This window comes from Siphateles boraxobius, unplaced genomic scaffold (assembly GCF_051911475.1).
Source record: "Siphateles boraxobius isolate OS27281-9 unplaced genomic scaffold, OSU_SipBor_1 7, whole genome shotgun sequence".
In the NCBI taxonomy this organism is placed as follows: Eukaryota; Metazoa; Chordata; class Actinopteri; order Cypriniformes; family Leuciscidae; genus Siphateles; species Siphateles boraxobius.
Genome location: NW_027509197.1, coordinates 2,488,056 through 2,505,521, shown reverse-complemented (window position 1 = coordinate 2,505,521; position 17,466 = coordinate 2,488,056). Strand labels below are relative to the sequence as shown.

Here is a 17,466-nt window from a genome sequence, read left to right as displayed (position 1 = left end):
AATCTCTCTCCCTCTGGTTTTCTCACTCGGTGCAGTTGGGCACAAGGAATGTGTTCAACACTGTTTTTAAATAGTTTTTCTATGTAAACGTGCTGGATAAACAAGAACGTGTTCTGTGTGAATGGATCCTTATTTTAGTTGCCATTTTACAGCGTTCCTACAGTTACCATTTCAAAATTCCATTATTTTCCAGACTCAGATTTCCAATTCTGTCAGTAGATTTTTCAGACCATTTAAAATAATTGGTTCATACAGCATTATTTTTAAGCTTTATATTTGGTATAGTACAGTCATCTGTAAATTTCAGTCATCTGGGGTTTTTTTCAGGGGTTTTCTCGAAGTGATAACATGTGTTTACTTGATGAGTAGAAGCCTAAAATGCATATTAACCTGCATTTCTCCATACTCTGTTAACATTTTTCCATTCTTATCCAGACCTGGAAATGAATCAAATCCAATTCCATAATTTTCTAAACTACATAGGAGCCCTGATTTTAAATGTTCAAATGTTGTGAAACTCCTTTCCTGTAATGACTCCCATATGCATATGACCAGATGTTTATGTTTTCACTAGTGTTCACACTTACCGACTATAGTGAGGTTGAGGGCAGCCTGTCTCACGCCGTAGCTGTTCCTGATCTCGATAGTGTAGCATCCGCAGTGCTCCTGCTGTCCTTCTGTGATGGTCAGCTGACTGCTGCTGTCTGTGCTTAATACTGAGATGCCCTGACCTTCCTGAATCTGAAGAAGCAGAGGATGTGGATAACCAACATGAACACGGGTGCTTGTTTCAGGCGTAGGCGATTTCAAGTGTTCAGTTCAAACTATTTTGAGTGGAAAGACAACTAACTGAAATAAATGGGAGTAATAAACGTTTTTTTTCGTGTGTGTGTTTGAGCCATGTGTACAGAGGAGTATGCCAGTGCTTGCAATATTTGGCCATTGAGGATGATGGCTGTTTTGGAAAAGCTGTGAGCTGCCAACCTAGAAAGCATATTTGGGCATTATAGCAACTCCCAATCCAAAGACAATATTAAATAGTAACAACAAATTAATGTTTAAAGCATTTAAAAGGGACTGGCGAGTGAATACATGTGCAGATGGCAAATGTATTCACTCGCCAGTCCCATTGTAAAAGCCAGAGAGAGACTTCTAAATGTTCGATTCTTTAACTCACAGATGGTGAGTTAAAGAATCAAACATTTAGAAGTCCCTCTCTGGTTTTTACACGTTAAAAGGTGAAAAGACTCTTACTGGTTTGCGGAACTTGAGCCAGGTGCAGCTGATGGGCAGCGCTCCAGTGAACTTACACAGCAGACTGACCTCCTGGCCCGCCAAGATCTTCATATCATCAGGAAACTGCAGGATCTGAGGAGGAGCACCTAACACACAATCCAATTATAGAATTTAAGAATTTAAAATAGAATTTTAAAATAAATGTATGTTCGCCATAAGATCCATTTGCTCTCACAGGGGTTAAAAATGTATTGAAAGTGCACAACAGACTTTCATGTCACTTTCTGGTATGTTTCCAAGGTGAACCAAGCACAAAAAAAAATCAGGGATTTTTTTATTTATTAGCTTGTTATGACATTAGCTAAGTTTCCATCCAGCTATTTTTACATGCATTTTGGGAGATTGCATAAAAACGCCCTATGGAAATGCACATACATTTTAAAAAATAAAACACATAATAAAAACTTTTGCACTCAATTTGGGTGGATACATTTATCCAATAAGAAGAAATGCGCATAAACTATGCTGGAAACACATTAATGGAATAAATTAGTGATGGGTCGATCATGAACAATTTGTTCATTTTAAACAAATCTTTATGACTCGGCAACAACGAGTTGTCTCAGAGAGTAATTCGTTCATTTTATGTTGACCACTTATGTACAACATTTCATAGGTTCAGTACAGGAAACAGAAACGATTTGTTTCAATCAAGCACATCATTTTTTTTTTTATTACAGTTACATGATGCATTTCTGGTCTCAAATTTCTTACAATTTATACATTTGTGAATTTCTGTCATGATGGTTCTTTTCCAAAATTTGTGATGAACGAACGACTCAGACCCGAAGACTCGGGAGGTAAACTAATCATTTCTGTTTCCTGTACAGACTGCATACCTTCAGCCTATGGGGATGTGACGTGACAAAAGAACGAATGACTCGGATCAGGAGGTAAGGTAAACTAACAGACTGAATATCCTGAATATCCATCTAAGCAAAGAATTAATAATTTATGTTTGTTATACTTCAGCCTTGGATGCAGTATAGTTTTTTGTTATTCTAAATGTGATCAATGTTTGCGTAAGTTGATGTGTTGGGAAGTCTGGCAATTAAAATGTAACATTTTAAATATATACTGCTGAAATGAATTAAATTACTTGGAAAAAAGATTAATTTATTTTGTTGGACAAGATTTTCACGTGACTTTCCCTCAACAGTGGTTGTGATTGGATAACTTGGCTAATCAGTGGATCAGTTTCATTACACAGCATCTCAAAAGTTGGTTTGATCATACTGAAATGCCTGAATCAAAGTCTGTCATTAGAATATTGAGGTTTAAAAAAAAGTTTTATTTGCACACTCTGAGGCGCAAGTCATTTATGATGGAGGAAAAAAGAGCCACAGTGACTTCCATTTTTATTACAGATATTTTGCGCCAATTTCCCAGGAAGTGACGATTTAGTTCTCTTGAACACATGGGATGGAATAGTGATTCCATCCCATGTGTTCAAGAGAACAAAATCGTCACCTAAGTGACGATTTATTCGCAAATCCACTGAATCCACTGAATAAATCAGTGGATTTATTCGCAAATATTTTATGCGATATTCCAATATTTCCAATTTTTAAATCTGCACCTTGGATGGAAACATAGCATATGATGACATGAGTTAAAAGATTGGATATAACTTTGTATTCTATCTCCCCCAGTCGCATGCAAAGTCCAAGAGAAACTTTTTGCTACTTTTCCCCAAAATTTATTTTAAAGAGTTACCAAAATTTCTTAACAGCCATGAAATATGTTTTCATTATTTTTATTATATTGTTTACCATGTGATTAGTTATTCACTTTTCCTTGCCCCTCAATTTACAAAATGTAAATAAAATAAAAAATAAAAATGAATGAATGTTTATAGTTATACTTTAAAAACTGTGATATAGTTGCAGAATTGAAATGTTTAATCATGGTGCTGCACTTGCCTGCTAGACTTCCATTGTAAGTGTATTACTACACCACAGGGGTGCTCAATCCTGTTGCTGGAGATCTACCTACCTGAGGTGCGGTTCCCAAAAGCAGCATTGGCCAACCATGATACGCAATTGCGAAACAACGGAACATGCGACCATAGTTGGCTTTGGGAAACACACCCCTGCAGAGTTCAGATCCTGCCCTGATCTAACACACCTGTCTGTAATTATCAAGTGTGTGTAAAGATCTTAATTAGCTGGTTCCGTTTTACTTGCTCAGGGTTGGAGCTGAACTTTGGATTGGGCACCATATAAACTATTTTCTTTGGTTGTACAAACTGAGGGACACAATTATTATCTGTTGTAATCAACAACATGTCACAAACATAGCTTAAGTTTTGTACTGTTTATTTAACCCAACATGCATCTTTAAATTATGCAGATGATGACTGATTTGATCCTACCTTGTTTAGTCAGTGTTTTGGGTGGGGGTTTCTTTATTTTTGCCTCACCTGAAGTGAAAGACACAAGAAATAAACACAGATGAGATACTCACATATGTTGAGAAAATGGGCTCAACATACAATCTCAGTCCAGAGAACTGATCTTAAAACATCAGCCTAATATGTTGGAATTTCCCTATGGAAACAATTTCATACATTCTGTAGTTGTGCTACTTTCATGTCTCTCGTATCATTTCACACTCTTTCTTCTTACACAATCAAATATTTCAAAATCAAGATAAATTGCAAGTCCATTTTCATGCATGTGCATTTCTCACACACACACACACACACACACACACACACACACACACACACACACACACACACACACACACACACACACACACACACACACACACACACACACACACACACACACAGTGTGAGTTCAGATGCAAAAGCCTCTAAGTGCCATTTGAAATTTTCTTCTAGAATGATAATTTTAATCAAGATTGTATATTTATGTTCATAAATGTCACTTAAATGGCAATGAAGATTACCTTTTAATTGTCATTTAAGTGAAATTACTGAACTTAAATATACAAGCTTGATAAAAAATATCATTCTAGAAGAAAATTTCAAATGGCACTTAGAGGCTTTTGCATCTGAGCTCTTCACTTTCAAAAAACCTCACTTAGTATGATTTATAAGCAGTTTTCTTCATGGGGACCAATGAAGGGGACCAGTTCCCCTTCATGGGGATTTATTATATTGCCATCGTGGTGGGGTTGTTTTGTACCCATAACATAGGGTTTACCAGGACCACACATACACACACACAAACAAATGTTAACATCAACCATCAGATCTACTCTCAGAATCTAGTGTATTTGAGAGAACATGCACTCTCACGTTTACAAAATGGTAAAAGGGAGAGTGGAATGAGAGGAAAGGAGATATGCTTTTCTATGGATGTACTAAGAGATCAGCTGCTAAGGTTCTTTGCACTTTGCCTTTTTTGGTCATACTAAAAATATCCCCAACAAGAATCCAGGAAATAGCTTTTGCCACTATTTATTTTACATCTGATCGCTGTCATGAAACAATGTGATGGCAAGGCCAACAAACACAAGCCTAGAGCTGCAGCACTGGCAATGAAGCTATTCTGATCTGAAACAATGTCAAACTTCTGAGGAGTTTTTCTGTCGGTTGTAAGACATTCCAATCTCATCCCTCTATGAGGCCATTCTCTCATTCCTCTCTCTTTTTCTCTGTAGCCATGGAAATGAAAACATCCTCTTTCCAACACAAAACTATTTTTGTTTCATTGAGCATTCACCTGAATCCATAAAATGTGGACAAAACACATCTGAAACTGAGTTTATAAACAGAGATTATAATGAAGCCGATCAGATCTTCCTATCTGTCCTTTCATTATAAATCATTTGTAGTAGCAGCAACACATATATAGAACCTTCAACCGCCAATGGAGGGTCACACAAGATGCAGTATTACCTGCTATTTAGGAAAACTTTTTAGGAAGTCTGGCTTAAGACATGCTTTTTTGGGGCGGTAAATAATGGGTCAAACACCAGTAAATTGAAGAGCGCAAACCTTTGTAAATCACCTTGCATGATTCATTTAAATACTCTCCTCCCATATATTTTGTGTCTGAAAGGGAAACTCCTACAAATGCATATGCAATAAGGTCAGCCGCAAAAAAAACTGGGTCCACGCCTTTTCAGCGCTAATTTTTCACTGCGTGTCTTTAGTAAATCCTGACAGTAGTTTAACTCCAAAAGAGGGTTTGCGATGTCGCAAGCTGTCAGTAAATCTAGCACATAGTATTAAAGTAAGTTCTTACTTGCCCAACAATGCAACATTTCCAACAGTATGACATTGGCTGTTTAATTAAAAATTATTAGTTTTTTAATTAATTTAGGCCACAGGATCAAACGTATCTGTTTAAAAGCCTGACAACCTGAAGACACTTAGAACACAGAATCTCTGCCCTCCAACAAATCACACCACTTCACACTGTCATCCACTGCAGAAAAATAACCAGACAAAATGAAAGACAGAGAAAACAGGAAAAAGATCCCTGTTGGTATCTTTAACATTGCTTCATTTTATAAATGATCAAAAAAAGCAGGTGAATTAATGTAATCACTGAAACACCTGCATGGTGATGTACTGTATAGAGAGACATAATAGAAATTAGAACTTGTATTTAAAAGTTCTGTATACAATATGACATAGTAAAATGGTAAATGGATTGCATTTATATAGCGCTTTCACAGACCCAATGGCCACCAAAGCGCTTTACATATTTGCCTGACATTCACCCATACACTCACTCATTCATACACCGACGGCCATGCAAGGCACCATCCAGCTCGTCGGGAGCAGCTTGGGTTAGGTGTCTTGCTCATGGACACCTCAACACTTGGTCAGGTGGAACCGGGGATAGAACCACCAACCTTCTGGTTTGTAGACAACCTACATGAACCACTGAGCCAAAATGGGAAAAGGGGAGAACATTTAATGCGCAAATTTTTTTCACGGTAAATTAAGTGTCGTATTATACTTATTACTAACATGGAAAGGTCTGCAGCAAAACAGTTACATGATTGATTTTATTGGCTTCCCTTATCCTGCTGCTTAATTGCTTGCATTTGTGAAAAATAACTACACTTCTACGAATAAATTAAATATTATTATTGTTTAAATTTACATTGAATGCAATTAGCTGAACTATAAAGTGCTTTTTTTGACCCACTTAGTTAAGACTTAAGTATACTGTATGTAATTGCATAATTGCATTGTTTATTGTTTTAGTTTTTTTTTAAAATTTACTGTCAAATGTAGAATATGTTGTACTGAAATGTAATTTTAATGTGATTTCTCTTGAAACCTGTAAATCGTGTATTTAAATATATGGTCATACTTTATATTAGGTGACTTTAACAACTATGTACTTACTTAAAAAATTGATACAATGTACTTGTGTTCATGTATTGCAAAATACTTTTGATACCATTGAGGTTTAGGGACAGTATACTACAAGTGCAAATTAAGTAATAATACGTTATATATATATATATATATATATATATATATATATATATATATATATATATAGTGCCTTTCCAGTGCTCAAGGATGCTTTACAATGTACACGCAACAACGGAAGGATAACACCAATGTTACACATTGGTGACAAACCACTGATTACAAACAATAGTAAGTAGGTTAGAGTAACAAGAATACAGAACAGTAAAAGAGCATTACATAGACATGGCAGCATACAAGGAAACATAGAACAGAACTTAAGAATGATAACATTCAGAAAATAACTGAGTTTTGAGTAATGTCATAATGTTTAGGCTTTAGGCCACAGGATCAAACGTATCTGTTTAAAAGCCTGACAACCTGAAGACACTTAGAACACAGAATCTCTGCCCTCCAACAAATCACACAACTTCACACTGTCATGCACTGCAGAAAAATAACCTGAACATTCAGAAAATAACTGAGTTTTGAGTAATGACTTAAATTCAGAAATATTAATAATACAACAGAGTGATCGGGGGAGAGAATTCCATAGTTTAGGTGCAACAACACTGTATGACCGCCCCCGAGCGACAAAGAGAAGGCCAGAGTCAGAAAATCGCACTGAATGAGTCGGGGTGTAGCGGAAGAGCAGGTTACAAATATAGGGGGAGCCAAGCCATGCAAAGATTTAAAAGTGAGCAGGAGAATTTTGTATTTAATACAGTAGGCCAATGGAAGCCAGAGGAGATCATACAAAACTGGGGTGATGCTAGCAGAACACTTGGTATGGGTACGTATTCAACAGCAGAGTATTTAATATATTGTAATCTGGAAATGGTGCTGGAAGGTAAACCAATGAAAAGGGCATTACAGTTATCAAGATGTGATGAGACAAATGCATGGATGACAGTTTCAGCGTCTTTGACACTGATGAAGGGTCGGAACTGGGCAATGCGACGTAGTTGAAAGAATGCAGATTTGGTGATAGAGTTAATATGAGCCTGAAAGGAGAGATGAGTCAAAAATAATACCTAGATTTTTAACAGTACTTGATGGTTTGATGTGAGAACCATCAATCTCACAGGTGAAATCAGTAGGAATATTGCTAGCGAGTGACTGAGTTCCAATAAAAATGATCTCAGTTTTGTTTCAGAAAATTTGAATTGAGACAATCTTTTTCATGCACGCAAGCAGAGATTTTCGGCAGTTTGGGCAGATAGAGCCGGTAGAGAAGGTGAGAGAGTGTATATTTGGATGTGATAATCCAAAAGTGGTAAAAATCCATTCTAAAATCCATTCTAAAAGTCATAATTAAAACAATGACGTGTAAGATCTGAACCAGAGGTAGTATGTAAATTATGAATAATAATGGCCCAAGAACGGATCCCTGGGGGACACCTTGCTTCAGTGGAACAGTAGGTGACCAAAAATCCTGAACTGAAATGTAGAATTGTCTGTTGGAGAGATAGGAAGATAACTAAGTAAGAGCAGCACCAGAAATACCCACACCCGAGAGGCGAGAAGTAAGAAATTAATTGAAGACGGTTTTGAAGGCAGAGCTGAGGTCAAGAAGCAGAAGTATAGACAGAGAACCAGAGTCACCAGAAAGTAGTAGATCATTCACAACCTTAACAAGTGCAGTTTCTGTACTATGAAGTGGGCGAAAACCAAGATCAAAGAGATTATTTTCAACTAGAAAAATACATTTGAATTAATTATATAGAACTGATGGATCAAGGTTGGGTTTCTTGAGAACAGGGGTAACCGCAGCAGTTTTGAGTGGCAGATGGAATGAAGCAGAGGTAAGAGATGCATTGATAAAATGAGAAATAGGTGCAGAGATGACATAAAGGCAAAGTTTCAGGAGAGAAGTAGGAGCAGGGTCAAGGCGACCAGATGATGAATTGGATCTCATAATTAACTCAGAAACAGAAGATGGAGTAGTCAGAAAAAAGAAGGTCAGGGACTGAAAAGATAGATTCTGCAAATATCTAAGCTTTGTAGCATCATTAGAGAATCACGGGTGGAAGGCATCTGTCTTTTCTAGCAAGTGAATAAGGAAGGAACAGCAAAGCTCATCTGAAGCTAGAGCATCATGGGATGGAGGCTTGGTGAGCTTGTCTATTGTGTTAAATAATGCTTTTGGTCTGTTGCTTGATTTGTTAATGGTGGCAGAGACAAAACTAGTTCAGTACCCAGTTCAGAGCAGATTTGTATTTTATGAGATGTTCAATTAAAGCTAAATAGTACACAGTGAGGCCAGTTTTCCAGTGAAGACGCTCAAAACATCTACCAGTAGCCTGTATGATACGAAGCTCAGGGGTGTACCAAGGAGAAGAATGGAAAATTAACATTCTGAGTCCGATTAAAACATTCAAAATTAGACAGTAATTGATAAGTGTTAAAGCAAGTCACCGAAAAGGAGAACGGGAAAGGAAAATGAACAGGCAAGGGTCAAAAGTTCACTGGGTTCAGAAAAAATAAGTTAGACAAAGCCTTAGGAGGATGATAGAGCAAGATAATTATAAGAGAGTCACCCTTCAATACCATATATTCAAATGTATTGGTGTCATGAAAATCAAGTTGTGTGAGTCGGAGGTTATCTCGATATATGACAGCGAGACCACCCCCTTTACAGTCAAGGTCTGGACAGATACTTTTATCCTTCCGGTGTGAGTAGATTTAACTGCAGAAAATTGTCAGGAACATGTCAGGTTTTAGTGAGAAGACAAATATCAAGCGTATTGAGAAATGATAGTTAGTCCAGATGCATGGAAGAGCATCAGGCTTAAAGCGTAAGGTACTCTTAAAGAACTCTTACAATTAAGTGCACACTTTACGTGCACAGAAACCTATGAATATTAAAGAGACCATATTGAAAAACTAATGAGATCAAAAGAAAGAATAATTTATCGCAATTACATAATTTATGCACACAAAAGATTTAATTTAATTTATATTACATAATCTGATAGTACAGTTTTTTTAAATATACTTTTAAGATTTGTACAGTAGAAGTGCACTACACTCTGAGTTGACATGTTTGTGGATTTTTTTTTAATTTTTCACCTTTATAGAACTAAATAAGTAACTGTGGAAACCATGATGTTTTTTTTCTTAACGCTAAACTACACCCCCAGTATAGATACAATGTCAACTGTATCTAATGTTTGTTTTTTATGACTTAAAAAAATACTAATACAGAGCAGAGTGTTGCGGCAGGATACGGGTTTCAAAAGAACTGTGCAGGACTAGCTTACAGCAAAAAATGACAAACAATTTTTTTTTCGATCTTTTCAGATTGACTGAATTCGATGACTGAAGTATTTGTACATGTTGGTACCATATACATACAGGGTGAGGTGAGTTACAAGGCAAAGTTTAATATTTAGTTAGGTTAAGGATTCAATGCTAACAGTGATGCTTTCCTAACAAGCACAACTAATAACATAGAGAGATACTAATAAAAGCCATTAGGACAGAGGAATGTAACAAACATGACGCAAGTTGCAGTGGTTGTTTCTGAACTGGTCATGAAAGCACAAAGTCCTTAAGGACACCAATTGGGTTTTCAATTTCCACCAGCGATTCAGAGGTGCTTTGGAGGTTAGAATTTTCCATCATCCAAGACACAACTGCTTATTTTTATAGCTTCATGATTTTTAATCACAGATTTTCCATGACTGCAAACAACTGAATGACTCAATGTAACCCCTATAATGTAGGACCTACCTAAACCTTCAGTTGCTCCAAAATCACACTCAATCTTTTATTGTCAGCCTTGTTGATGTTCAAGTGTGGACAAGAGGAAATGTACAACATTAAAAGCATATCTGCATCCGTTTAGTGCTGCTACAAATGCACTGCTGCATCTCTCTTTTGAGGAATCTGGTTCTGCAGGTCCATCCACAACAACTACATGTGCATTACAACAAATGCATGCAGGAATATTATATAAACATTCTGTTATTGTTTAAACAGATGGTTTCTGAATACAGTTTCCTAATAAATGAGTAAAATCCACTGCCCCTTTAAAACAAAGCATCAAACTTGACTCACTGACTAATGGTTAACTATTAAAGTTGGAAAATTAGGGCTCATCATCACTTTGTTCCAAATCTAGTGAGCTACCTCAATGTCTACTGTCTACACAGGCCACTATTTCATTCGGCAGCATTTACCCTGAATGAAACATCGTAAGTAACTGATTTGATATCAGGTCAATACTGATACTAGACAGCAGGTGCATTAAGACCAATTCAAGTGTGCCAGCCAAACATCCTCAAAAATAATTCTGATACACTTTGACTTAAGAGTTTTGTGTTGTAACATGCACTATAAAGCACCTTTCACATGGTTTGCAAGTACGTATACGCATCCTGCAACACTTTAACCTGCACGTTAAATCACAAATAATGTCATGGAAGGGTGATTTCCTTTTTTCTCACCAGAATTGTCTTGTAACCTTTGAGAAAACCTTTGTAAATATACCTTTAAATTCTCACTTCTCCTTTCCTTTAAGAATAAAGACATGGGACATTTCTTATGTGCACATATCAACAGTTTCAACAGTTTCAGTTTCAGCCATTTCGAAAGAGTCTGCTAAAAGAGTAGGCGAAAAGTAGACCCACTAGTATACAAAAGCTTCACAAAACATTCTGAAGAATGTCAGGCATGTTAAAAACATTGATGTTAGAAAACTCATACAACACTCCTCGTGGTCCGGAGAGTGAGAGAGAGTCTTGACTGAGCCCATACATGGAAATCTAAGTGGGTTTTGTCAAGCAGTCATGCAGTAAAAGTCATGATCTCTCTTGCTCTACTGTCAGAAATCTCCTTATATCTCTCTTTATATCTCTAAAACACACTTTTGTTCACCCCTCATTCTCCTTTTTGCTCACTGAGTGTGTTTAACGTTAAAAATCAGTCAAAGTCAGCTATCCAGCAGCCTTTGTCAAACAACTCATCTGATGAAGAGTGTGAGAAGTGAATGACTGGTTCACCAGTGAACACGGACCTCCTCTAGGGTTTGTTCTGTACTATACTCCTATACTAGTTCATCTAACTACAACTGTTGGAGGATGCAAAACTAAAGACCATATGGCAACAATAGAAAATAGTGCAAAGGCTAAATCTTTAACAATAATAGTCCAGCTTAAAACATTATTTTACAATAAGTGTCCAGATTAAGTGTCCAGATAGAGAGTGGAAAAACTATTCACTAGTTTTCATCTTTCCCTGAATCTGTATGAACTAGGTTACATGCAGATGGATGTCTTTGTTTGTGTGTATTTTTTATCTGATTTTAACCAAGATATATTTGCAGCAAAAAGTAGCAACCTACAAAACATAATCTCTAACAATTGAAAAACTTTGCAGAAAATTGCAAAATTCACTCTAATTAACCTTATCAGAAATCAAATGGAGAGCTTCCTGTTAGGCTTTAGACCAGTGATCTTTCTTTCTTTCTTTCTTTCTTTCTTTCTTTCTTTCTTTCTTTCTTTCTTTCTCTTCTTGAACAAAGTAATTTAATAAGTAACTATTCTTAGTAAAATATATCCCGAGTGAAATTGTCTACAAAAGCTACAAGCAACTTAAAAGTGTGCGTGCGTGTGTGTGTGTGTGTGTGTGTGTGTGTGTGTGTGTGTGTGTGTGTGTGTGTGCGTGTGCGTGTGCGTGTGTGTGTGTGTGTGTGTGTGTGTGTGTGTGTGTGTGTGTGTGTGTGTGTGTGTGTGTGTGTGTGTGTGTGTAGCAGTGGGAAAGGTTCACATCTCCCACGCCACTCCATATTGGGATATAAAAAAGGAAGTACATATTTTGGAAACTCACTCTCTGTGGTCGGGGTAGAGGGCTTCCTGCTCCGCTTATCAGCTGGTGTGGAGACACTGGGATCTGAACACAGACAGTCAGAGAGAAAGAAATACAGAGAGCAAAATTAGAATCAAATTCATGTGACCCCGTGAAAGCAGCATATTATGCCTCCTCTTCAACTTCTGCACACTAAAAAAGTTTCAAAAATAATATCTAAGCTAATTAACTATTTTGAGAATTTATTGACATTATTTCATTCCCACTTATTGCTAAGATCAAGACAAAGGTCAAAATGTCAAACCTGAGTTTAAAAAGTGGAATTGGGCAGTTAAAATGGCAGAAGCCACTTAAGCACAAGCTATTTGAGATGTTTATTCAGGAAAATTATAACATTAAAGTATTTAAAGGGATAGTTCAGCCAAAACATTTAATTATGTTATTAATTACTCACCCGCATGTTATTCCAAACCTGTAAAACTGTAATCTTTTTGATGAAATAAGAGAGATTTATGTCCCTATACAACATCCATTTTTATGCTTCAAAAAGTTCATAAAGAGATTGTAAAACTAATCCAAATTAATTGAGCTGTTCAGTCCAAAAATTTCTGAAGTGACATGATTGCTTGATGAACAGATTGAATTTAGCTTTTATTCACATATCAACTCATACATCAGTTGTTGTAAACGGAAGCTCAAGCATGTTCGCCTGACATTCGAGAACCAATTCTTGTGTTAAGTAGCACGTTTGAGCTTCCGCAAGAACCAATGAGGTTCATTCTTGTTCATTCTCACGCTTGAGCTTCCACAAGAGGTTTGTTATTGCGCGTCAAGCAGGTTAGGTTGAGCTTCTGTTTATGTTAACTGATCAATTTTTATGTTTGAATAAAAGCCTAAATTCAATCTTTTCATCATATATAGTGATTGTGTCTATTCAGAAAATTTGGAATAAACAATTTGATTCATATGGATTAGTTTTACGATCTCATTATGAACTTTTTGAAGCGTCAAAGTGGTATTTGCATAGCTGTCAATGGAGGGACAGAAATCTCACAGATTTCACCAAAAAGGTCTTCAATTGTGTTCCGAAGAGGAACGAAAGTCTCACGGGTTTGGAACGACATGAGGGTGAGTAAATGATGACAGAATTTTCATTTTTTGGGTGAACTATCCCTTTAAATTAAACTAACATGCCACCTTTTGTCACCGTTAAGCAGGAAAGAGATGTCTAGAGTCAATTTTAATGTCAAATTCTATATTATAAGAGAAAGACATATCTAAAGATTTCTGTAGCAAAGATGTGACCTGTAAGGCTGGACGCAGAAATCTAGAAAAGCTGTAGGGAGATGTCCTGTTAAGCATGAACGAGATATCTAGATACTGTACAACAGTAGGTACATGCCCAGTAAAGTAGGATTGTGACATCTTGACACAGCTTAAGGAACACATCCTTTAAAGTGGGACATAGAGATCTATGAACGGCTGTAAAGAAATGTCCTGGAAACTACAACAGAGATAAAGAGATAGCTGTAGGGACATGTTGACTGCAGGGGTATGTATTGGAAAGCAAGACACAAAGATCTAGAGATGAATGACAGAAACAGTACACAGGGATCTATAGTGAATCAAATGGAAAGAATTTTGAAATTGGACATGACCCTGTTAAGCAGAACAGAGATGACTGAAGAATCAAGTCTTGTAAAGTGGGACAAAATTATTATGAACAGCTGTAAGGACATAACATGGAAAGCAAAACAGTGACATAAAAAGAGTTGTAGGGACATGTTCATTAGTTAGGACAGAGAAATCTAGATATGACTGGTAAGACATGTCCTCTAAAGCAGAAGAGAAACAAGAGATCACTGTTAGAATATGTTATCCTGTCCAAGTGGATCTAGAGATGGTTGTGGGAAGATGTCCTGTCATGTAAGACAGAGCGATCTTGAGATCTTTTCAAACTTAACAGGGAGATCTAGAAATGGCTTTATTGACATGTCTTGTTAAATAGGATACATACATCCAAAAACAGCTAAACACATCCTCTAAAGTGGAAAAGTGAGACCCATAAATGATTGCAAAGACATGTCCTGGAAACCAGAAAAGAGAGAAAGAGACATGTCATTTAATCAGGACTGAGGGATCTAGAGCCGACAGCAAGAACATGTACAGCAAAGCAGGACACATACATCTAGATATGGACATTGGGACATGACCTGTAAAGTCAAACAGAGATCCAGAGATGGTTGTTAAAACATGTTATGCAGGTCATAGGTCACAAACAGCTGTTATGACATATCCTACAAAGCGAAACGACGAGATCTCAGGACATGGCATGCAAGGGATGCAATACAGCCTGATCTGGTCAGTAATTACCGGAAGCTGCAGAACTCAGGCAGAGACTCTAGGGAGGGAGACATACTGCCCAGCCCAAAACAGACAGACTCAAACCATAATATTCTCAAAGAAACCAAGTGTTTTGACAAAGTTCTCAAGTGGAGAGATACATAATTATTTGTGTTGTACAATTCAAAATTTTGAGTTGTAAAAACAAAACAAAAAACAAAACACTAAACATAAAAAAATACAGACACTCTTGACACATAGGGTTAGAGTACGCCTCATCTCTCAGAGATCCTATTGAGTTTCATAAAGTAGATACAGGAAAAGCATGCTGCAAAAACATTTATTGTACTGGAGTGTTATAATATAAACTCACCGTCCACTAGGACCATACAGGAACATTCTGCCTTTCCCTCGTTGGTCTCTGCCCTGCACATAAATTGTCCTTCATCCTCAGGTAGAGCTTTATCAATGGATAGAGAGCACTGACCACCTGCTTACACACACACATATAAACACACATTAAACATTGACGCTCAGAGGGGTGAAGAATCCCCTTCTTTTACAGGAAAGTTAATCTACAGTATACTGATAGAATCTGCTGCATGATGGAAATTACCATAGAAATAATCTGGTTACCAAAGACATCATTTGGACTGGTCCCTTAATCATAAAAGCAGTTGTAGTCTTATAATGGATGTCTATGGGGCAAATGTGCAATGACAGATGAGTTTGGTACTTCTAAACATGAATTTAACCTGGAATATTCCTGCAAACCACACATTCATATTAAATAAGATATTCTTCAAGTACACAGTTTAACTTGTATGTGTCACTACATTGATATACGAGAGTCAGATTAAGAGTTTGTGAAACTCTTTTTCACAAGAGTTTGTGAAAGAATTAGCATGCAATTAAGAACACAGGAGGCCAAGCCACAGAGATACATCCCTCACTGTCCAGCTCACACCACTTTTCTCCTTAGATCTCTCAAATATCATTACTGATAGCCCTAATACATCATGAAACATCTTGAATAAACTTTCATCCAATCACACTCCTGCCGGCTGACACCAGAGTGTTATGTGACCACTGTTTAATGACAATTATGTAACAGTTACTTCTGGTCCTCTTGTCTGATTGGATAAGTGGCGTTCTAAAAGTGCTCATCTTTGTTTGTGGCGTTTCAGCCAACCGTTGTTTCTCTCAACAGAACACAAAGTTGGTCCAGCGTTGGCTTCATTTGGAACTATTTTGATTAGTGGACCAAAAGTCAACTGTCTGTAATGTCAGGTATTCAATATTAACTTATTGTTTGTATAAAATGTATGTCAAACTGTGATTACCTCTGGTATGCTGAAACATGTACACATGCATATAACATAATAGAGCCCCTGATAAATGCCACAATGCCAAACTTTATTCATGATAGATTGCAACAAATTGGTCTTATTTGGGTAATTTTAAATTGTAAATGCAACACTGACCCTCGTTAGCAATAATGATGAATTTGGATGGTTTGATGAGTTTTCCATCAAGCATCCATGTCACTTTAGCGGGAGACTCAGATGAAAGTTGGCACTGTAGATGCAAACGTTCCCCATACAGTACTGTCACGTCAATCAGTTTCTCTGTAAAAAAGGGCTTATTTTTCCCAACTGAATTTGTTTTCTCTTTTATCCCTCCATCCACACAATTCACGTCATTTTCCTTTTCTCTGGTGTCTTTATCACCGTGGCTTTCTCCATTCCTGTCCTGGCTTGGTTGTTTTTTCTTGTTGCCTAACACTGATCTAAAGTCAACAGCTTCATTTTTGTTGGGTTGTGTTTTCACTAAGGATCCAGGACCAGGTTTGGGGCCTGGGGTTCCTTTCTTTCCCAGCACTGCTCTGAAGTCCACCTGTTGTGGAGAGTTGACTTTACGTTCCTCTTCCGTCAGCGTCTTGGGCTTGATCTGCCGTTGAAGGTTCCCCCTGAAGTCCATCTGCTCGGCCGTGATCTCCTTCAGGTCTTCCTCAGAGACGCTCTTAGTGTTGACCTTGCGGCCGAGCACAGTTCGGAAGTCAATCTGTTCGGCCTCCTGTTGTCGGATTTGATCTTCTCGGTGTTCCTTTGTCTCTACACGCCGTTTGAGAAGCCCAAGGGTGGCACACCCCTCCTCTTCTTTCTGATCTGTCCGACTGTTGATGTCCCAGAATGGCTCAGAGCACGGTGTTGCAGGGCTGGGAGTCTCTGGATGTCCTCCCCTGCCTGGTGCAGTCCTCTCCACCCCTCGGCTGCCACAGGAAGAGTGGAGAAAAAAAAACATACAGAGACGTTTAAAGCCCCAGCTAGCTCAGCCCACACTGGAGAGCAGCTTAATCAAGAGGAGAGTTAGTTCAAAACGACAGAGTTGCATCAGAGATGACTTCAGAAGCCTTATAGGGAAATGAGACCAGAATGGGGCCCCTAGACTAACCCACACTCCTCTTTAGACAACAGCACAGCGGAGTAAGGAAGCATAAACAGAGCATTTGGTTATGTAGAGATACTATGTAGATTTAGTGCAGGGGTTAAGGGACAAGGGCTGTAAATATAGCTTCGGGGCAGAGGAGAGCAAGAATAGAAGGAAAA

The 17,466-nt window shown here is 37.6% G+C and overlaps 1 protein-coding gene across 1 annotated transcript in view; it reads right to left on the bottom strand.

The window, feature by feature from the left end:
• The window catches only part of mylka (myosin, light chain kinase a), a 95,096-nt gene that overhangs the window by 17,369 nt on the left and 60,261 nt on the right, over positions 1-17,466 (bottom strand). The window contains exons 16-21 of the mRNA XM_077216304.1: positions 16,342-17,129; positions 15,231-15,347; positions 12,536-12,598; positions 3,671-3,718; positions 1,255-1,382; positions 588-741 (exon numbers count right to left, since the gene is read on the bottom strand). Of these exons, the coding sequence (XP_077072419.1) occupies positions 588-741; positions 1,255-1,382; positions 3,671-3,718; positions 12,536-12,598; positions 15,231-15,347; positions 16,342-17,129 (1,298 nt within the window). The remainder of the gene's footprint in view (positions 1-587; positions 742-1,254; positions 1,383-3,670; positions 3,719-12,535; positions 12,599-15,230; positions 15,348-16,341; positions 17,130-17,466) is intronic.